This window comes from Mirounga angustirostris, unplaced genomic scaffold (genome assembly GCF_029215605.1).
Source record: "Mirounga angustirostris isolate CCGP_5_RB_7025 unplaced genomic scaffold, mMirAng1.0.hap1 SCAF_1, whole genome shotgun sequence".
In the NCBI taxonomy this organism is placed as follows: Eukaryota; Metazoa; Chordata; class Mammalia; order Carnivora; family Phocidae; genus Mirounga; species Mirounga angustirostris.
In genome coordinates, this window is record NW_026991709.1 from 181,587,818 (window position 1) to 181,610,934 (window position 23,117).

At 40.1% G+C, this 23,117-nt stretch overlaps 1 protein-coding gene across 2 annotated transcripts in view; it reads left to right on the top strand.

Annotated features, from left to right (window-relative positions):
- Positions 1-23,117, top strand: part of SUCLG2 (succinate-CoA ligase GDP-forming subunit beta) — a 378,288-nt gene that overhangs the window by 216,910 nt on the left and 138,261 nt on the right. For both annotated transcript variants that reach the window (XM_054504644.2, XM_045861999.3), the window contains exon 10: positions 21,030-21,150. In XM_054504644.2, the coding sequence (XP_054360619.1) occupies positions 21,030-21,150 (121 nt within the window). The remainder of the gene's footprint in view (positions 1-21,029; positions 21,151-23,117) is intronic.

Genomic DNA, 23,117 nt, shown 5'->3' on the forward strand with positions numbered 1-23,117 from the left:
TAAATGGGGGTTTTGGCATTTATAAGGAGATATTCTTAGTTGAGCTATACCTTTGAAATCTTTTTCTCATTCTCTAGATCAAGGTCACCCTGGATTACAAAATGAGTAGAGACTAACTGTGACCTTTTGGCCACCAGTTTGCTCTATCCCCACATGTCAACCCAATGCTAGACACATTGTAGGAGCTTAGTAAATTTCTGTTGAATGCTCTTTCCTCAGATATCCCTGGAATACTTCATTGTTCTTAAGGCTATTTTAAATTAAAAAAAAATAAGTTTTGAAGCTTAGTCTCTGAGAGTCAGGTGGAGATGACAGACAGTCCTGTTTTGCATGTACTTGCCTCATTTGAGTAAATTTCTCCCTACCTCGGAGAAATATACATACATTTAAGCTGATTAATGTGCAAATCTTCATTGCTTTAATTCTAAGAATTGGAAATGCTTCTTATTGAAATATTCAGCTCCTAAACATAACCCAGAAGAGGCTTTTTTTAAAAGCCCATTTTAATTATTCTTCAGTCCTATTTGTGCCAAAAGATGCAATTCCGGTCTGACAGTGTCTCTGTACCCTAATTAAACTCTTACAATTGGCAACTCTTTTTCTCAATCTTCATTTATCCATGAAAGCCAAATTTGACATAGATATGTGGTGGTGGGTGACCAAACATTGACTTTCTGATCCCCATTATTTTCCATGTTGCTTTATCATCTGTTGTAACACTACAGAGTTTACAGAAATGTGTCACAGTGGAATGAGAGCCTGGTGCTGGTGGTGGCCACCACGACCTGGCACACATTACTCGAGTATACATTGAGTGCATTTGTGCAAGAACACTTCTCTGGAGTCTGGGGTTTCCAAAACAGACCATGCAGTTGAGGCCATGACAGAAGAAGAGACGTTTCCAAGGGCCCATACCTATATTGGGGCAGAGTAAAGACCCAGATCTGCCTCCAGACTACTGGTGAAATGTTTTATGTGCTTTTTTCTTTGGGAGGATTGTTTGGGAAAATATAAAAAGGCCTCCTTTAAGCATGAGCTTGGGGTCACATTGTACTATAGTTGTGAAGTCTGAGGTACCCTCAAGGTAGAGAATAGTGGGTCTCTGAGTGTAGGCCATGTTGGGGCTTTATGATCAAGTAGAGCTGGGTTGAAAATCTAGCTCAGACGTCAAGCAACCACAGGACCTCGGGCAAGGTAGTGACCTCCAGGTCCTCCAACGTCAACACCTTCTGAACTGCGCTGAGGATGAAAGGACCTGATACCTATGAGGTGTAATACCCCACACAGTGTCGTGCCTTTAACAGAAAGTTAACTTACATGTTTATCGCAGTTATGGTTATTGACAAACCCATAGGTGTCTGAAGATAAAACCAGGCTTACTGCAGTGGATCAAGAAGCAGTAAGAAGCCTTGTTTCTTATTAATCTCCAGCTGGAACATACAACAGGCCTGTGTATGTGTATGTGTGGCTATTTCTGTGATTGTTTGGTTTTTACTCTGTCATCCTGCCTACAGGAGGGTTGTTTTTGGAAGTGTAAAAAGAGCCTTTTATGTATCTAGGTCATGTTGTAACACAGTAGCAGTGATACCTCTGTGGCTTCCCCCGTGGAACAGTTGAAGGCACAGTGGTGCCCTGCCTCCACAGAGGTGGCAATTAACCAGGAACGGGGACTCCAGGCAGAGAGGCGTGAGAGCAGGAGAGAGAATTCCCTGGAAGCAGGGTTTGGGGCTTCACGGTTCAAAGTCTGCCACCATCTCGACCTCCAGGGCTCCTTGCTGTGGTGTGGATAGGAATGGAGGGCTCTTGTTAGCTGTTGGCACTAACCGTATTTAGATCAGAGTATCAGAGGAGAGTAACGTTGACTGTCACATGGAAGAGGAATTTGCCTCACTTTTCATCGACGCAGCTCAGTTTAAAAGCTTTTGTAGCAGAATAAAGCTTTTTTAGTGGGACAAACCTGTGTTGAAACCTAGTGTGGTCATTGACTAGCTGCTGATTCTTGCAAGTTGCTTCAAGAATCAGTTCTCCTGTCTGTAAAAATAGTGTAATAAATAATTAATAAATCATATCTCATAGGAGTTCGGTAAAGATCAAAGAATTTCTGGGCGCCTGGGTGGCTCAGTTGGTTAAGCGACTGCCTTCGGCTCAGGTCATGATCCTGGAGTCCCCGGATCGAGTCCCGCATCGGGCTCCCTGCTCGGTAGGGAGTGGGCTTCTCCCTCCGACCCTCCCCCCTCTCATGTGCTCTCTCTCATTCTCTCTCTCTCAAATAAATAAATAAAATCTTTAAAAAAAAAAAATCAAAGAATTTCTTTATTAAGTAAACAGTGTCTAGCAATAATGCTAACAATTACTGAGTACTCACCTTACCAGGTATGAGACTTAGTGTTTTACCTGAATTATCACGTTTAATCCTGACCCCAACCCTGTGAGATAGGTACTATTATTATCCCCATTTTACAGACGAAGAAAGTGAGGCTCACAGAAGTTACCTAATTCACATAACTACTAACTGATGAGACCAGTACTTGTGGGTCAGGGGTCCAAATCAGATTCTCATGAGTGGAATTTTTATCTCCTCCAAGTCAGGATTATGTGTTATATATCTTTGTATCTTGCCTCCTCTTTTTGACCTCAGGAACCTAAACAGCATTTTGTTGTATATTGAATGAGGCCCCTCAATAAAAGGATCAAAGAATAATTTTGAAACAATTACAGCCTTGACAGTGTAATGGGCCACCATGCAAAGGAGTAAATTCCTTGTCTTGGAAAAGGTTCAGGCTATAGCTGGCTGACCTCTCAGGTCCTGTCCAGCTCTAATGGTTCATTTATGATTCATTCATCTCCTCAGCATGTCCATGTTACATAAGGCACCTCCCTCTGCTGGAGGAAGGGAAAGAGAGCATGTCTGTGGGTTATGTGCTAAATTGTTCAGTCTTAAAGTTCAATCTCCTACATGGGATCCTACCAGCTATTATTGTCTAAGCTTTGCTAAAAAAGCAAATTTTCATTTCTACTTCCATTTTTAGCTTTGAGAAGCTAGTTCAGTTCCTTGTTAAAAAGTATTATAAGCATGATGTAGCATCATTATTAAGAAATGTATTATGCAGTATGAGTGTAGTGCTAGATGAATTTATGTGAATTATTCCATGTTTGAGGAGGAACCATTTGGTACTTGTTCTGAATAAAATTGTTTAAGGGAAGGAAATTGCAAATGTACAGTTCTTCCACCCCTTTTCAAAACTTTTGGCATTGTCTGGGCAGCTAGCAAGGGTGATTGCCCTGAAAATAAGATGACTGTAGCACTTTCTAGGTATTCTAGATCTTTAATTATTTCTAAAATCATTGCCAAATGAAACATTTATGGAAAAGCTTACAATTAAACCAGGTATGTTGAAAATTTATGCTTACATTGGTGAAACATCAAAATTTTATGGTAGTACTATTTTTTTTTCTGGAGACAAGAATTCTCTTTTCCCCAATTTTTCATGACTCATCCTTTCTCAACTCATCTTTCTTACCCTTTGAAACTTCCTCTTCAGAGAATCAAAAAAGCTTTCTTCATCATTTTTTTCCTTCCAATTCACAAGATCTCCACTTTTAAGTGGAAGAAATAATGTTAGTTTTTTCACAGGAATTGATTATAAATTCCTTCTCTGTGCTGAATTACACTGGCCTCTAGTGGATACCTATCACAATTATGTTTCATATTGATCTTCCCTTAACTCACTTACTGTAACACTGTACTGTATATTTTAATCATTTTTGAAAATCTATATTAAGCAGCACAATCAGAATTATCAGAGTTTTGGGGTAGATTTCATCATGCAATTGATTAAACTTTATGTCGATTGTCCCATACTTGTCAATGTTCTTGACAAATCTGGATGATTTGCTGGAATTTTGTAAGACGGAATTGTGATGTTAATGTCATAGTACTTGTCATTTAACACACACTGTACATAAGACATTTGTAACAGCTGTTTATAAAACAACCCAAGTACTCTTTTCAGATAAATAAGCTATTAATGGTATATCAAATTACCTTATATCCATAAAACAAAAAGTAGCTGACACGTTCCAAAACAACATCATCACGGTGGAGTTTTTCCTCATATAAAATTTAAGAAAATCATCCTCTTACTAAATATAAATCCATGTCATTTCCTTGGACTTGCAGATCAGTAAGTATATTTCAATATGACACAGGATGACAGTTTTCATTCTAAGATGCAGTCAGTAAATGGTAAAATTATGTCTGTATTTATTTGGTGATCTGCCATTAATTCAAGTGTTAAATATTTTCTATTGAAAACAACTCAATTTCACCATATTTTTAATAAAGCTGCTTAAACCATTACTGAAGTCTACTCTTGACTACCAGTGAGCCAACAATCAAACCACTAATTATTTGATAAATGATGCTGGATCTTATTTGTAGGGTGGTTCTGCCTCAGGATCTTTCATGAGGTTGCAATAAAATAAGTAAGCTGAGTTTACTGTCATCTGAAGACTTGATTGATTTAGGCAGGGGGATCCTTTCCAACGTGGCTCACTTACATGGCCATCGGCAGGAGTCCTGATTTCCTTGCTATAACCCTCCATCCGGCTGCTTGAGTGTCCTTATAGCAATGCCAGAAACCCCAGTGCTTTTTATAACCTGGTCTCAAAAGTTGCCTACTTCCACCATATTCTCTTATTTGAAGTGAATCACTCAGTCTAGCCTGCACTCAAGAGGAGGTAAAGCTCTACATGTTGAAGGAAGAATATTAAGGAATTTGTGGACAGATTTTATTTTTTTATTATGTTAATCACCATACATTACATCATTAGTTTCTGATGTAGTGTTCCATGATTCATTATTTGCGTATAACACCCAGTGCTCCATGCAGAACATGCCCTCTTTAATACCCATCACCAGGCTAACCCATCCTCCCACCCCCCTCCCCTCTAGAACCCTCAGTTTGTTTTTTAGAGTCCATCGTCTCTCATGGTACATCTCCCCCTCTGATTTCCCCCCCTTCATTCTTCCCCTCCTGCTATCTTCTTCTTCTTTTTTTTTTTTAACATATGATGTATTATTTGTTTCAGAGGTACAGATCTGTGATTCAACAGTCTTGCACAATTCACAGCGCACACCATAGTACATACCCTCCCCAATGTCTATCACCCAGCCATCCCATCCCTCCCACCCCCTACCACTCCAGCAACCCTCAGTTTATTTCCTGAGATTAAGAGTTCCTCATATCAGTGAGGTCATATGACACATGTCTTTCTCTGATTGACTTATTTCGCTCAGCATAACACTCTCCAGTTCTATCCACGTTGTTGCAAATGGCAAGATCTCATTCCTTTTGATGGCTGCATAATATTCCATTATATATATAATATATATATATAATATATATATATCACATCTTCTTTATCCATTCATCTGTTGATGGACATCTTGGCTCTTTCCACAGTTGGGCTATTGTGGACATTGCTGCTATAAACATTGGGGTGCACATACCCCTTAGGATCACTACATTTGTATCTTTGGTGTAAATACCCAGTAGTGCAATTGCTGGATCGTATGGTAGCTCTATTTTCAACTTTTTGAGGAACTTCCATACTGTTTTCCAGAGTGGCTGCACCAGCTTGCATTCCCACCAACAGTGTAGGAGGGTTCCCCTTTCTCTGCATCCCCGCCAACATCTGTTGTTTCCTGACTTGTTAATTTTAGCCATTCTGACTGGTGTGAGGTGATATCTCATTGAGGTTTTGATTTGGATTTCCCTGATGCCGAGCGATGTTGAGCACTTTTTCATGTGTCTGTTGGCCATTTGGATGTCTTCTTTGGAAAAATGTCTGTTCATGTCTTCTGCCCATTTCTTGATTGGATCATTTGTTCTGTGGGTGTTGAGTTTAAGAAGTTCTTTATAGATTTTGGATGCTAGCCCTTTATCTGATATGTCATTTACAAATATCTTCTCCCATTCTGTCAGTTGTCTTTTGGTCTTGTTGACTGTTTCCTTTGCTGTGCAAAAGCTTTTTATCTTGATGAGGTCCCAATAGTTCATTTTTGCCCTTGCTTCCCTTGCCTTTGGCGATGTTTCTAGGAAGAAGTTGCTGCGGCTGAGGTCGAAGAGGTTGCTGCTTGTGTTCTCCTTTAGGATTTTGATGGACTCCTGTCTCACATTGAGGTCTTTCAACCATTTTGAGTCTATTTTTGTGTGTGGTGTAAGGAAATGTGTGGACAGATTTTAAAGCCACCACAGAAGATAATCTTCATGGGAGGATTTGGCCCTTCAGGTTGGATTGGTTTATGTATAAGAGGTGTTTCAGGCTATAGCCAAGGACTTGAGCCAAGATGTCACGTCACATTGGGGTGACAGAGGTCCTGTGGGGAAGGAATGTAGGGCAGGGAGTATGACATAGTAGCTTTGGAGCCCTGGGACCTGCCACTCTCCAGATGTATGATCTTGGGGACACCTCCTAACATCCCTGTGCTGAGTACCACCGTAAAAGAGGGAAAACCACCGCTTTCCTCATAGGGTCATAGTGAGATAGAAGTAAGTTAGCCCATCTAAAACACTTAGAAAACCACTTGGCATCTTAAAAAGTGATCAATAAGTATTGACCACTACTTCTGGCATTAGCAGTATTGTTACCATATGTGGATTCACACTCTAACTCTTCATTCTGCTCTCCTTAGCCTACGAAATCCTGTTGGGATATCCTCTTCAAACTTGCTTAGTTTTTTCTCCCTCTAGAGTTTTATTCTACATCCCTCATTCACACATGCAACAGTTGTCCCCCAGAGTATTCCTGAACATGCAGAGATGCTAAAATCCCTTGGGAGAGAGGGAGTATCAGAAAGCTGCCAAGAGGGTGCCCACCCCAGCAGGAAAGAAGCGTGAGGGTTTGGGGGGGCCCTCCCAGCACGCTGGCGTGCCTGGCTGCTGAGGCGGTTCCAGTGGTGAAGCACTGGGGACAGATGCAGTTCTCACAGATGTTTTGTCTAGGAAGTTCGGTGTCTTCAGAAACCCAGACTCCTGGCCGTGGAGAATGCAAAGGTCTGAGCACACTAGGCCTGCACTCCCATGGCAACCATCCGCTTTGTTATGTAGCAGGAAAGGCTTGTCTTCTCCAGGAAGTTGAAATCTCTGGTCTTAATCCAGGCCCTCCTGACTCATTTCTTCACCTCCGTGGCCCTGGAGGGCGTTGAGTTTGCAACCCCTCTCTCCAGTTAGAGGCTGGCACTCTGAAGTTTAGTCTCACGGTATAAGCTTCCTTAGGAAGGACCGCCACCCTCATGATACGCCATGCCTCTGTCACAACGGCCACTGAGAACTATAGCATGAAACCGCGCAGGAATTCCTGTTCACAGACCCGACTGGGCAGAGATTCTTGTCTTACCAGCTAGCTGATGAGAACTTTGGAGGGCAGCTAGATGACATAGTGTGGAAAGAAACTTGACAGGTCAAATGTGTGGTGGGAGTGGACATTATGAGAGGTGTTACCTAGTCAAGGCACACAGGTAATGGGAGTTGACCTGAGCTAGTCCTGAGCAACTCAGAAGACTATTCCAAGGTTTCTAGAGTGAAAACTTGGACATGATGTTCAGGATGATCTTAAGAAGAAGCAAAAAGCAATCACTTCAAGGCTTTTACAAAAATGCATCTGTGACTCCCAGGAGCTTCTTTGGTAGGATATGAACAGGCTTGAAATAGATACAAGAGTACCTTTTAGATTTAGCACATAGGAAAATGCACATTTATGAAATAAATCCAAACTGAGGGATATAGGGGGGAGGGATGGGCTTCTGCAAATAAAGGGATTTTTATTTTTATCCAGGTGTTTCAGAGCATAAAGGGCAATTATGTGTTTAGGGAAAAGAGGAGGAGGCTCTAACATGCCAGGAAAGCAAATACTTCTCTGAATTATATGGATTCCAGGAGTAGGTGTGCATGTGGGGCCCTACCAGGTGATGCTCACTTCCCAGCAAAGCTATAGAGATCTTACGTAGTTCGAGAGCTTCTCTCCCTTGCCTACATTTTTTTCTTGGTTGTTAAGCCACCCTGTACATATTCCCTTGGGGTACATTTTATTGTTGACTATTAACAGCTCAATGACACCATTTATTTACTTGATAAAGCAGAATAAATGTAACTTTTGAGATAAATGTGAGGTCACTGCTTACAACTGGGTCAGTGTAGTATCATGGAAGTTAAACATCATCTTTTACTAGGACTATAGACCTACATTTTTACTTATTAACCATCTTTTCAGGTTTGTCTTCATGTTACTTGTATTCTGCTTTTAGACAGACTGGGAGGCCACATGGGGATTCAGATTTATTGAGCCTATCTTTCATTATGCTGAAAATAAGATTTGCAAGTCATCTTCTAGATGGTCCTTCCTTAGTTTTCGTTTGCAGCTAATAAACCAAATGGAGCCATTTCAGTGCTGAGAAGCTCGTTTTCACCTAACAAACTATCATTTGTCATTTATAATGGACAGGACCCAAGGTAATAAAGCATTTGGCTTGTTTTCCTCTTCCTGCCTTTACCTTGGGTGTAGATCCAGACAGTTAATGAGCAATAATTTCAGATTCTTAGGTGTTAGCCATCTCCCAAAAAGAACCAGAGAAAGAAGTATTTGATAATACTCATTAAAATGGCTTGAGCTGACAGTGTTCACAATTTTTTTTTACTTTTATTTCATTATTTAACTCAGGACTGCGGGTATGTTATAGAGAAAGGAGAACTAAACAAACAATTAATCTTCCAGTTCTAGAAGGTTCAGATGAATGGACTTTCTCAAATTCAAGCTGGGCTGGTCAAAATAGGATGTTGTTATCAGTCTCATTAGGAAATGATGATTCACTCAACTCATGGTATATGGAGGAGAATTTATTTGCAAAGAAATGCATAGTGAAGGTGTGGGTAGGGAGTATAGGAACCATAAGAGAAAGTGCAGGAATTGGGAGCTAGCAGCCTAGGACCACTTAGATCCCTAAACCAAAAGGAAGAGAGAACGGGGTGGTCACTTAACTAGAATAAAATGTCTGTAATGAAGGCCTTCTTAAGATGTTCGCATCTTAAGACCGTTTGTGGAAGGACACACTCACTCAAGACATCCTCACTGGGAGGAACCTGGAGGGATGTGAACACCCGGACTGCAGGTCCATCTGCACCTGCAGAGGCTTCCCAGATGCCAGACAGAGAAAGGAGCCCCTTCCTGTGGTCCCTAGAGTCAGCCTTCTAGGTTCCAGAGGAGCAAGGTGGAAAAGGGTGGGATGGGTCAGGAGAGGCACAGGGATCTGTAACACAGGTCCCAAATAACATCTTTTTGATAGTTGGTTGAACATGTGCCTCAAGGGATAGAATATTTGGGAATCCTTTTGTAAATAAAGTCTAACAACTTGAGAACTCCACTGAAGTCCACAAAAGGTTAACCATGGGTGGGAGAGGGTGTGGCCAGCCAGTGATTTAGACCACTTTGAGGTGAAAAGAGTTTTGTTACATTTCATTCCTAGTAGGCTGTGGGGAGTAATCTGCTCCAGACATGGTATTCTGACATTTGCTGAACCACTAAATAAATGAATCAGACTTCCACACAACAGATTACAGCAAGGTCAGACAGTGATATCACAGTAATTTTAGAATATTGTGTATAGCTCAGGATATTTTTTGGTGACAGTGATATCGGATGCTGTTAGGAGTTGAAAAATGAATTCCGTAGATTCCTCTCCTCCTGATATTAAATACTACTGGGCATCAGTTCTGTCCAGGCAATTTAGAGGAACCCTAATTCAAATGGGATGTTGATCTTAAAATTACAGAGGTTTTAATGGGTAACTTTCTTGGAGGTTTTTTGTTTCGTTTTGTTTTGCTTGATTTACCTGAATTTAAACTTTTGATGCTAAGAAATATTATCTTCAATGACTGTTTTGTGTTTAAGATTCTGGGTGTGAAGTTTGAGGTTGAGGTCCTTTTACTGGGATGAAAAAAGAGTGGGAATTTAGAAAATAAACTGGAAGCAAATACAGAGAAAATTTTTGGCAGTAAACTGATTTTCACAAATATATTGGAATGATCTGTTATGAGAAGAAACATATGTATGTGTTTTTAAAATGTGCTTTATTTTACGTAAAAATGGTAACAATTTTTATATAAAAATTTTAATATAAATTTTAGTACATAATACATAGCTTGTAACTATTAAGATCTTAGTTGGAAGCTTATATTTTGACTTTTCCCAGTTACCTCTATTAGTGGTTTTGATATAAATTTTTGTAAATCCTTTGTAACTTCAGAAAACTAAATAATCAAATGGGTTTATCTGAACAGATGTATGAAGCATCACAGAATCATTATATGCCACCTTCATCTTACACTAGACTTGTTATTTACAGAAGCAGTGGGTTTTGCTATTAACTAAATTTATCTCCATTTCTCTATGGCGTGAAGTGTGAATCTCTGTGGTCCTAAGTTTTGGCTCTGTCTGCTTAGCTAATTTTGTTTAATTGATGTCAGTCATGAATACAGGCAAAGAAATCACCCATGGAAGCATTTTCCCCCCTTTCTTGTAGGAACAGTTATCCTGTGAAGACTATTATGTTGCAACAGTAGATAGATAGACATCTTGTTTATAGATTAATAAATGGCTCTTCTACCAAGTTGCCAATTTTATGGGTATTCTCTATATTAACTCTCTAACAAATGATGATGGAATATACATATTCACATTCATCAAGATGACATAAGTCTGAAATGATGGGACAAAATACTACTCAGGAAGAATGTGCCAATAAATATTCTTAATCTGCACCAATGTAGCTCCCATTACAAATAATATATAGATATTACATTGTGAGCAATGAGTATCCTCCCTTGAAAGCAGTTATCTGTTAAGCTGGGAAAGCAGTTTTGTAACCAAAATGATTCTTAATAGTCGATTCTGATAGCTGATTTCTTAAGTGAGAATTGTATGCCTCTTTTTTTTTTTTTTTTAAGCCTTTGATGCTTCCTGGTGAATGGGTAAGACCAAAATCTCCTTGCTCGTTTTCTTTTTTTTCCTTTTAGTTTCAGATAGCTCTGTGGCCAAATTACACATCATAGAAGTTTTTGCAAGAGCTATTTTGAACACATGACACTCAAAAAGAACCATATATTTGCCATTCTAGGTATCCAAGTGGTTTTTGTAATCTTAACAATGGTTCTGATTCTCAGTTCAAAAGGATGTGGGAGATGTCTCTGCAAAGGATAAAAAACACGTCTGTGCTGTTCCCTCAAATACCTGTGTCCTTCAGTCCTTTTAACTTCTTGTCTCCTGTGCCTGCTTATAATGCCAGCCAATATTTCCATCTTTAGATTTTTTTTTTCCTTTTCCTGTTTCCTGTTAATAGCTGACTTAACCCCAGCCACAGTGTTTACTAGCAAGTAGGGAACCATTTGTATTGACAAGGATCCTTGGACTGGCCTTGGCATTCATGGTTGGTGTTCTCAGTTACAAAAGCCTTCCAGTTTTGCAAACACTTACTTATAAAAATGATTCAAATAGTGACATGATTGGTATCTTTGGGGAGAAGGACCCTAGGTCCATGTGCCATTCAAACACTCAATACACCAGCTCCTGAACTCACTGGCGATCAAACTTCCATCCTTTTGACTCTTGTAGAAAATGACTAAAATAGGATGTTGCAAATTAGGACACAGATTGTTTGCTAAAGCTCTCATAAGCTAGAATCCATACTGTTTCATCAGATGACTTTTTTCATAAAACATTACATAGGCCTAGAGCTTCCCAGGACACACACTGGAAAGCTTTCACTTTCTAACAGGCATTCATCTGGGGAGGAAGTATAGCTTTATAATTTCTATGGTGCAGTATTCATAGTATTTTTTCAACCTGTTAAAATAACCAAGGCACCTGGGTGGCTCAGTCAGTTAAGCATCTGACTCTTGATTTCAGCTCAGGTCATGATCTCAGGGTTTTGAGATGGAGCCCCACATCAGGCTCTGCACTGGGTGTGGAGCCTGATTAAGATTCTCTCTCTCTCCCTCTGTTTCTGCCTGCCCCCCTCTCCCTCTCTCTCAAATAAATAAAATAAAATAAAATAACCAGTTTTTATAATGGAAGATGCCTTTATCCTATCTAGTGCTGGATACTCATTTTTTTTTTTTTTGGTTTTTATACACTTAAACATACATAATTATTGAAATTGTAATGATTATGCTAGATGTGAATTAGGTTTCCTTACTGTCTAATTTTTCTTTGTAAAGGAATGGCAATGTTGACATGCAGTTCTGATTATCAAAATTTGTGTTAAATGACTCGAAGATTAGGGAGACAAACATAAAACACAACTGATGGGACTCTTTTCCCCCACTGCCATGACATGCATTGTTTATAGGTGGCAGATCCCTCCCACTGAACCAGGTCATGGCCCTAATCTTATTCTCAACACAGTACTCCAAATAGCCCCACAGAGTTACTGTACCTTCCAGTGACCATTCCATCACCTAATACTTAAAATTTGTATCAACAATTATGTCTCAAATGATACAATTCTCCATTAGAATTTTACTGATCATTGTTAGAAATAGTTAATATTTCTATATTCTAATAATAGTAACAGTGGCAAAGGGATAAATTTCAGCATGACAGAAATGAGCAAGAGGGCTTTTCAGTCTGCAGAGAGGGGTCTTGCAGAGACATCTATTCTATTTCAGGACAGACTCTAGGTTTTGAGGGCCAGGATCCACTCTTACAGCATCATCATCACTCTATAATCCCATCTAAGTAGGGATTGTAAACCACAAGCTCTGGACAACACTTTTATCAGTAAACAGGAAACATTGGGTGGTGCAGAACCAAAACCCATTGGCCCACAAAACTCTAAAAGATATCTGACCTCTGATCCATTTTAATGGGGCACTGAGATTTGAAAGCAAGAAATATGTGGGCACTAGAATATAAGACTCAGAAATGTGCCCTTGAAATTTAGAATAGAAGCAAAGTAGAGCTGGGCTTTTGACTAATCATGGAAGTCACTGGTTATAGAGAGATAGCTAGCGGAAGGAGAAAGACCATGGACTTTGAAGTCAGACTAGCTTGGTCCAGTTTATGGCTCCATTGCTTCCCAGCTCTGTGCCCTTTAACAAGTTATTTGAAGCTCTTTGAGTCTCAGCTTACTTCCTAGGGGAATTACTAGCACCTAGGAAAATGAACATGCAATGCATGTTATTTCTCCATACCATTTTACTTATTTTAGTAAGGAGAAGATTTCAGGATATAACTCGAGAAGGAATTCAGGAAGAAGAGAATAGATCAAGGACAAATTAGACACATTTCTCTCAGTTCATTCTGGCTGTTCTCAGACATCACGCCTAATGGAAACTTGGCTCTCCATCCAAATATTTTTCATCCACATGTGCTATTTCCATGCTATCAGTTTTGGAATAACTGACTGCAGAGTAGGAATAAAATGGTTAGGTTTATCTCAATTAATTAAAAATGCCAAAATGTTTGATAGGAAGGGTGATGTTTAAAATACTTCCTTTTGATTCTCAGATGATTCAGGCTGGATTGTGTGAACTCACAAAGAAATTAAGAGGGCAGAGTGAGAGGGTGAGTTCTTCAAGAAATACTCTTGTTCTCCTATCATTCCTAGAGATTTAGAGGGTGTGTCATTTGCTTCAACCCAGCGATCATAGTGCTTAAATTCACACAAAAGAAAATAATTTCAAATTTCAAGAACAAACCAAAAGTAGAAAAGCAAGCCAGAGCAGCTCATCCCAGTTGAACTGAGCTGTCGGCTTATTTGTAAGTTTACAACAAAACCCAAGATTGAATTCCTCACCTGAGTCACTTCCTTATTGACTGAATCCATTTAGACTCCCCTCTCATTTAGCAGAGTATTTTTATTAAAGCCAGGCATACAAACATCAATTATCCAAGCTGCATCTAATTTCCTTTACCATTTATTTTCCTTCGTTGGCTGCCAATGGATTAGAAGATATAATTAGAATTCAGCAGGAAAATAAAAATAACAAAAAAGAGAAAAGCAGTTTAACAAAAACAGATGCTTAACCAAGAACAACATTCAGAATTAAAATAACTTGTGATTAAAAAAAGTCCTTATCTCGCCTAGTATAAACATGCTTGCTTGATTTTTCTCTGCATTCCTACTGTAATGGGACCAAGTTAGCATGCTGAATTAGAACAAGCAGAGGCAAAACCCAGTAGTTGCACTGACTGTGCTTAATGTATATACTACAATGTTTTAAACGCAGTACAGTACTTAACCATTTGCAATAACAGTCACAGAATGGCTTGCTTATTGGTGAAGTTTTATTTGTTTGCTTCCAGCCAACATTAGGGAGAGAAAGAGAATAATGAAGAGGCATTCAAGACAGCTTATGAATTTGTGAAAGGTACAGACTTTGTTTCAGAGAAATGATATTAAAGTTGGCATGGACACATTCATTTAATCAGCTGCTACTACAGTGATGGCAAGAACATGGTGCAACAAAGGAAGAGAACTTAAGATATGAAAAGTTCTACCAGAATGATTTCAAATGATGCAAAGGCGGCAGGGTGGTGGTTGCAGTGAACTTGAGGCTAACCATGAATCAAATCATGTCTGTGTCAGGAGGTGGCAAACTATGGCTTATGGGCCAAATCTGGCCCACTTGCTTTTTTGTAAATAAAGTTTTATTGGAATGCAGCCACACCTGTTCATTTACATAGTGTCTGTGACAGCTTTCATGCCGCAATGGCAGAATTGAGTAGTTGGGACACAGCCTAGTCCACAGAGCCTGTAATATTTACTGACGATCCCTTAAGAGAATGTTTGCCAGCCCCCATATGTATGGTATATGTCAGTGGCACCCCTAAGATTGCCCACGTATTATGGTAAGGTGAAACGGACCTTGGTTTGAACTGTGACTTCCTAACAGCTAGGAGACCCTAAATTCTGTGAGCCTCAGGCAGTTCATAAAATGGAGGTCATTAAACCCATCTTATAAGCTTAATGTAAATATACTGTGGAGGCTGAATGAATGATAGTTCCCTTCCCAGCATACCTGAAGGCTGTGCAGTTGTCTTGAAACCAGAAGCTTCTCAAACTCCTTCTCATGGTGTTTATTCTGTGAAGACTCTGCGTCATTTGGCCCCAGCCAGGGCGGTCCATCTCATTTACCACCACTCCACTTCTCAAGCTCCAGGTACAGGTACATGGTACTCTGGGTTCTGTTTAGTTTCTCAAGTCCACCACGTTATTTTTTGCTCCTCTATCTTTGCCTGTGATATCCTCTTGTCTCGAGGTACCTACTCTTCATCGTTCTCTTAATTTCCATAGTCTATTCCTGACCGTCCTCCTGATTCCAGATTAAATGTCACTGCCTATGAGAGGCCCTCCCTGACTACTCAGTGTAACGTGGGTGCTGTTCTGTGATCTCAGAGTACCCCCTATTTTCTCCCCCGATAACTGTTATTACAGTTTGCAACTTTAGATACAAATATAGAACATTTTTGTCTGTTTTTTTTTTTTTCTTTAAATATCTTTCAGCTTAGCTACTGGATACACTCAATGGTTAGAAGAGTGCCCAGAAAAGAATAGGCCCTCAAAAGTTTATTTTGAAAAATGACTCACTTTTCATTGAGCAGTCTGGCATTTCATTAAAAGTAGTCAGGATAGGGTCACCTGGGTGGCTCAGTCGGTTAAGCGTCTGCCTTCGGCTCAGGTCATGATCCTGCGGTCCTGGGATCGAGCCCCGCGTCGGGCTCCCTGCTCCGCGGGAAGCCTGCTTCTCCCTCTCCCTCTGCTGCTCCCTCTGCTTGTGCTCTCTCACTCTCTCTCTGTCGAATAAATAAAGTCTTTTTTAAAAAAGTAGGATAATGTTGAAGAAAACTGAATTTTTGATCCTGATGACATGCTGGCTACATCATTAGTACAGGATTGTTTGTATCTCTCTGAACTTGCCTTTCCTCATCTGAGGATGGGGTAGGCAGCCCCTGCTTCCCATGCTTGTGGTGGAGTCAGCGGTGGTAATGAATGGGGAAAATAGTAAACATGGTACATATTGTAGGTCCTCGTTTGCTGGCTCTGAAAGATATTTGACAGTAGATGAAGTGATGGACCCAGTGATTCTCCAGGACTTTAGTACCTTCTGTGTTCTTATCTGTAAAGTGGAAAAATAATTATGCCCACCTCATATACTACTCATTTGTTAAACACGTTAATACATGTAGAATAATTAGAATCCTGTCTACCATCTGCTAAATGCCCGGTAAGCATTAGCTATTGTTGTTTGTAACTATTATTACTCTTGCTTTCTTATGGACACTTTTCCCAGAAAAGTACACATTCAAACAGCATTTTATAAATAGTTGCAGAGAACTCACAATTCCCCTGAAACTCCTACTCTTACCGTACGCACAGACGCTATGTGTTATCCTTTACCATTATCTGCCTTTGAGGACAAATCCTAAAGGAGCGTTTGGTTGTAAGATTTAATCTAAAATTATCCAAAAATATTATTGTGTGTGAGTTTAATCTGTCTGGGGTTCCCTAACGTTCATCAGATACTCAAAAAGATGATGTTGCCGAAAAGGGTTTTAGTAGTGATTCTGTTGGTTGGTTTGTTTATTCGGGGTTGAAAGGAGCTTGATAAAGCTTTTTGCTTTTGAAGTTCATTCTTTACTTTTATTTGTGGACTCAAATCTGCAGCCAGAGTATATTTTGCAAAGTCAAACACACACAGACATTTGAAAAACCCGCATTTGGCTGTCCGATCACCTGCACAACTGCCAACAAGCCACCGCAGACCTCGGCGTGGGAGGCGCCGTCTGAGGGCTGGGGGCCTTCGCAGTGTTTCTGGCACCGGATCTGCCTCACTAGATGATCTTCAACTTTTCTGAAACTGTAAATAGCAACCCTTGTAATTCTCACCTGAGAATTCGGAAAAGCCTGTTCGTAAAAGCACTTAGGAATCTTCCAGGAAAGTCTCTTGGTACCTAAATATACCTAACCACTGACTTTTTTTTTTTTAAATATTCTCTTTGCCAGGAAAACAAAACAAAACAAAAAGACTACTTAGAGTTGCTATTGGTATTGTCATGGAACAACAGTTAGTGATTGTAATAACAAATGGACACGTGAGGCACACATCGAAAATTGGACATGCTTTATAAATGCTAAATAATAATAATGATGTCATGAGGCTTTCATTTTCAAACCGTCTTAATTTCATTCTCAGTTTGAGACTGTAGATTACAGTCGTTAATTATAGAAATTGACCCGGAGTGAAACCTTAAATCAGATTTCCATTGAAGTGCGTGACTGCAGCAAATTACTTTATAGTGGGAGAGAATGGCATCATCTCTGGTGGAGTGGGGTCTTCCCTCCACCCTGGGTGGTGATTTTCGTCTCCGTGCTCTGTGGTGCAGCAGGTGTTCTAAACAATCCCCTTTCCCTGAGCTAAGCAGCTTGTGAGTACTGCTGTGTCTTCCTGTTCTCGTAGAGGTCCTAACTGCGTTGTTAGTATTGGTTAAACTCTCTCCTTCTTTCTTCCGCACCAACTTTCCCTCTCTCTCCCTTTTGCATTCTCAGCCTCTCTCTCTCTCTCTTTTTCTCTCTCTCCCCCTCCCTCTCTCCCTTCCTCCCTCCTTCTCTTATGCTCTCCCATGGACTGTATTTCTCAGCTCATGTTTGCTCATGTGCTTGTTCTTTCTCTGTCCCTCCCTGCCTCTCCTACAACTGCCCCTCTAGCCCCCTCCAAGGGAGGCTGCTTTCAACACCTGCCTTCACGCAGCTCTGGAAAGGGAAGGAATAAGCAAAAAGAGCCAAGTTCTCATCCCTGGCCTCTGGCACCTGCAACTCTCTAACCATACCATCTTGTGCTACTTCCCCATTTAGTCTGTAGATCCTGAACTAACTAAGTTGGGTAACCCCTCTCTGCCTTCATCCTGGCTGCTCTCTGCTACCTGACTTCCTACTCTTTCCCTTTCTTTGTTGACCAGAACATCACCTCTTCCATGGTAGCTGTCTGCATCGCGGCCCCACCCTGGGCTTAGTTCTGTGAATCATCTATAGACTTTGGGTTGTAACTGCCATTTTACTGGTCTGGCTCTCAAACTAGTCTTTGAATTCTTTGAGGACAGTGATGATATCTTATTCATCTCCATATCCTAAGCCCTTCACTCTGTAGCCGGTACAAGGAGGATGGTCATTAAACATCTACTGAAATTAATTTAATTCATTCACTCCTGAAACCACCGTTTATTAGATGACTGTGCCGTGTCGTGGATTGCGCTAGCTGTTGCTGGACAAACTACATGGTCTTGTTGTGGAGGAGCGCAAAGGCGATGCCCACAAGGGAGTTGCACACTGGGGATGGGGATGCAGGGTGAGAGGTGAATAAACTCCACGGGAGAACAACAGTCCGTTTCTCAGTGAGTCTAACAAAGGCAACTAATCATTCCTCCACTGCTGGAAAAAAGGGCTTTTCCTTGGGTTCAGTGCCAGTGCACGTGGTTGGCTTACTTTCAGGTACAAGTTGCTGAGTGAAGGGTATCTATTTTTAATGCCCGATGCTGTGAGATACTGACATATGAGAGCCTCATGGAAGCTGAGCACCACCAAATCCAGAGCTCAGATTTGACACTCACTGCAGGGCAGGCACCCACGGAAGAGCACTGAGTCGTGGGGTCCTGGGCCTCTTCCCTTCTTCTCACTCCCCTACTCCTTCCTATTTAGGTGAATTCACATGCGTTTGTTGTGTGAGCTATAACTACCCTATAAAGATGGATGAAACCAAGCTGTTCACCCTAACTTGATGAGGCGGGAAAAGCTCACCAAGAAATTGTTGACCTCTGAATTCATCTTTAAAGAATGTACAGGTTGAAACGTGGCAGAGATGTACATGTGACTGTGTGTACTTTACTAGAAAAGCCTAGTCCTTGTGCACAAACCTGCGAAAGCCTCAGCAGTTCCTGAGTTTCTCTCTCGGGCCCCGTGGAGTCATTATTGCTCTTGAGTGTTTTTTATTCCATTGTTTTGGCAAGTTCCTCTCCATCCCACAGCTATTTGGAGACTACTGCTATACCAAGCCCCGGTGCTAACAGCATTTAATAGCTATCATTAGAAAGCAAGCTTCTGCTTACCAGTCAGCCTGCTGTGAATGGTAATGGGAGGTTTCTGTTTGGGGAGTGGCCCCAATCTCTAATTGGTTTGAAAAATATTGCTCATTTATTTTATTCTTAAGACGTTACCTTTTTATTGAGCTTCACTAAGTGTGTGCCTCTGTTCTGTTCTAATTCAGCATAGCTGTAGTATACTGAGAGAGGTTTTCTACTTTCTTACATGTTGTCTAGGTAACTTGTCCATGCTCGTTGTTGCTTGCTGAAATAAATGCATGTATAAATGTCCGTTAAGTTCCTTACAGGCATGTGCTAAGCATTTCATGTGTATTACCTCATTTAGGCCTCTCAACAACCTTAGAGGCTAGGGAGTGTTACTCCCTCCTTTTAGATAAAGAAACCATGTTCAGGACAGGGTATGTCCCTTGCCCAGGCTTCCAGTGCTAGTAGCTGGCATGCATGAAGAATGAGAGCTGACTTTGAGCCTCACCACTGCAACATGTTAGCTGTGTAACCTCGCAGCACATCATGTGAATTCTCTGTGTAGCTTTATTAGCTACAGAGGGCTAACCTTCACTGGGCTGACTGAATAGGGTTCAGGCAAGAATCAAAATTTAAAATAAGGGTTCATGTTGGGTACTTTCTGAAACAGTTAAGTGCAGAACACATGTAAGACATTCTTTTCTTGTATGTTTTTTTTTTTAAGATTAATTGAGAGAGAGAGTAGGGGAAGGAGCAGAGGGAGAGAATCTCCAAACAGACTCCCCGTGGAGCGTGGAGCTCCACGCAGGCCTTGATCTCACGACCCTGAGATCGTGACCTGAGCTGAAAAAAACAAAAGTTGGATGCTTACCCAGCTGAGCCACCCAGGTGTCCCTCCTCATATATTTTGTGAAGTTAATTTAGCATATTGAAATAATAGGATTTTAAAATGGCATGCAGCACACATATATATGCTTTGGTGTACCCTAATTTAATTGTGATGCCATCATTGGAATTTTGATGCCTCCGGCTTGATGAATAGCCATTTTCTGTGGGTGTTATCAATTAATCTAGGTAATGAATTCTCTTCATTATCTTGTTCTTCTGTTAATTATACAGGATTTTCTTATACCTATTTATCAAGTCAGTACGAGTCTATTTTTTTTTTTTTTTTGCCCACATGCCTTTGAATATGGAATACGTACAAACAGGTTAACATGATGGGTTTAAATTTACATTTCTGAAAAATTTCCAGTCACTGACTTAACTTTCCTCAGATCCTTACTTGTGGTGTGAGTTTGTATCTCATTCTTTTGGGGCTCATTTTTTTAATCAAAAATGTTATCTAAGATTATTAAACTATTTCTGGCTTTTGAGAATATACCTCTAGCATATCAAAGAGGTAATAAGGAAGCATGGAAAAACTTGAATCTTTACCTACTAAAACAAAACAACAAATAATCACTACGTTCCTACTTTTGAAATACTCCCTAAAGCTTGTGACAGATAAAAATTTAAGTATAAAACATGGGGGAGGGAAAGAAATAAGTACATAAAATTTTAAATGACAGTACTCATAAAGGAACAGTTCTAGACAACAATATAAGAAAAAGCAGAACAGAGTATGTAATAAATGAGTGGTGATTGATTTCATGTTGAGTTCAGAGAACTGAGTGATCAGAGAATATGAGTTAATAGGGTAATGATATATATTGCTATTTACTGATTCAGTACTAAATTTTAACTTTTTTAACATTTTGTGGGCCTTTTGTCCTATATTTTATATTCTGTGGTTAAAAAAAAACAGCAATAACAACAAGTCTTATTCTAATTGTCTCTATTGCTCAGGCAGTTAATTTTGAGAATGCCGGCCAACAGCGTTTTGACGGGCACCTTCCTATTTTGGATTTCAGGTGGAAGCCATCCTTGTCAATATTTTTGGTGGAATTGTCAACTGTGCCATCATTGCCAATGGGATCACCAAAGCCTGTCGAGAGCTGGAACTCAAGGTGCCCCTGGTGGTCCGGCTGGAAGGTGAGTCAGTAGATTTCCACAGTGCCCAAGATCAGGTGCCCAGCATGTTTTGTACATGCAGACTTCCTGAGACAACGTAAAGAAACACTGCGCTAAGTAGGAGGAAACAGATGTTCTACAGAAATACTTCTCTGAGTCTCTACCAGGCTGGTAAGGACTGCCTCTCTCCAAGATTGGCATAGGTTATGATTCTCCAGATTTTCTCAACTCATTTCAGGTATGGATCACTTCATGAGGTTAGTGCTTTGAAACACTCTGAGAAATGCTACCCCAAGATTTATTCATCATGGGAGAGCAATGGTTGTTGAACCTTTTGGTCTTAGAACTCCTTTACTTGTTAAAATTGAAGACCCTAAAGAGCTCAGGTTTATGTTGGGTTATAACTGTCGGTATTAATTGATTACATAATTAAATTATTGAATTAATAAATTAATTTGGTAACAGGTATAACTACTTGGAACTTTTAAAATACTTTTCAACAATAATTTTATATTGTATATTTTATATATAAATATATATGCTATACATTTTATGAAAAATAACTATCTTTTAAAAATTTTAGTGAGGATAGCAGCACTGTTCTACATTTTTGCAAATCCCTTTATTTACTGTCTAGCTTAATATTTGCTTCTGCATTATATCTGTTGCAATATGTTGTTTGGGTTGAAGTGTGTGAGGAAAATATGGCCTCATGGAGATATCTATTTGAAAAATGGAGGGGTTTTTAATAACCATTTCATATAGTTGTGAATTTTCTTTATTGGTACTACACTAAAGTTAATAAGTTATAGTTTCTTTTTAAAGATTAGTATTATGTGAAATCTGAAAGTATTTCAGTGGACTTCATACTCTGTTATATAAAAATCAATTGATCTGTCTTGCACATTAAATGGATCTTACACATGTATGGTTTGCAGTACCATGCAAATGGAAAAATATTGAATTATGCAGATCTTCCAAAGGTTGGCACATTTCAACACACAATATCAAAAAATTCATATTTGTTCCTATCACACCATTCTCATCGGCAAAACGTCTAAATATTGGGATGCTATCAAGGTGGTAGATGCCGCTTTTCCAGAAATCTAATTTTCACTTTAAATAAGGTATAAATTTTATCATCAGCCGCACAACAGTCAGCTGTTTTCCTCAAAGTGACAGCCTCGCTTCACTCGTTTTGGAGAAAATGGGTGCCACATTCCTAAGTCAGGGTAACCACAGTGTGTCCGTCATTCTTCCAAGAAAATATAACGTTCCATAGAGAAGTGGGTGGTTTAGCGTGCTACTCAGACAGTTGCACAAATGCATATCGTAGTTCAGGATACACCAGACTTGTTTTATGTGTACTTGCCACTCAGTCACTCAGAGTATTCAAAAGTCCTATGCTCAGGAGTTGAGAGTTAATGAAACTAATATTCATTTACTGTCCATCAAGGACATTCTTACTTGCAAGTGGCAACTTCTTATTCTAAGTGCTTGGTGGTGAAAATACAGTGGCCATGCCTTCAGCTTGGTGCCACACCTTTGATTCCATGGTAACATGCCAGTTATTTTACCCGCCCTTGTGCAGACAGAGAGTATTGTTATTATTATGATAAAAGTAGTTTTTACGTCAGGGACTTCCCCTGGGGTTCTGTGGACCACACTTTGAAAACCACTGTAGTAGAGATGCAAAAACAGGCACTCCAGTATGAGAACCTGTGCCGAAGGCCTGTCCACCTGCTCAACAAGTTCAGATTACAGTGACCAAGCAGCCCCAGGAGTAAAATTCTGCAGTGCTGTTCTTGGGACAGCTCAGTTTCCCCAGCTTCTGTGCCAGTGCCATAATTCCCTAGACACCTTCCCCTCCAGATCAAGTCCAGGGATATTTTGACCCTGCTGTGTATCCCTGTCCTTTGAGGTCAAGATTCCAGAATAGTTGCAGCCTGTTTTGTTTTGTTTTCTGTTTGCCTCTTTCTTTCTATTTC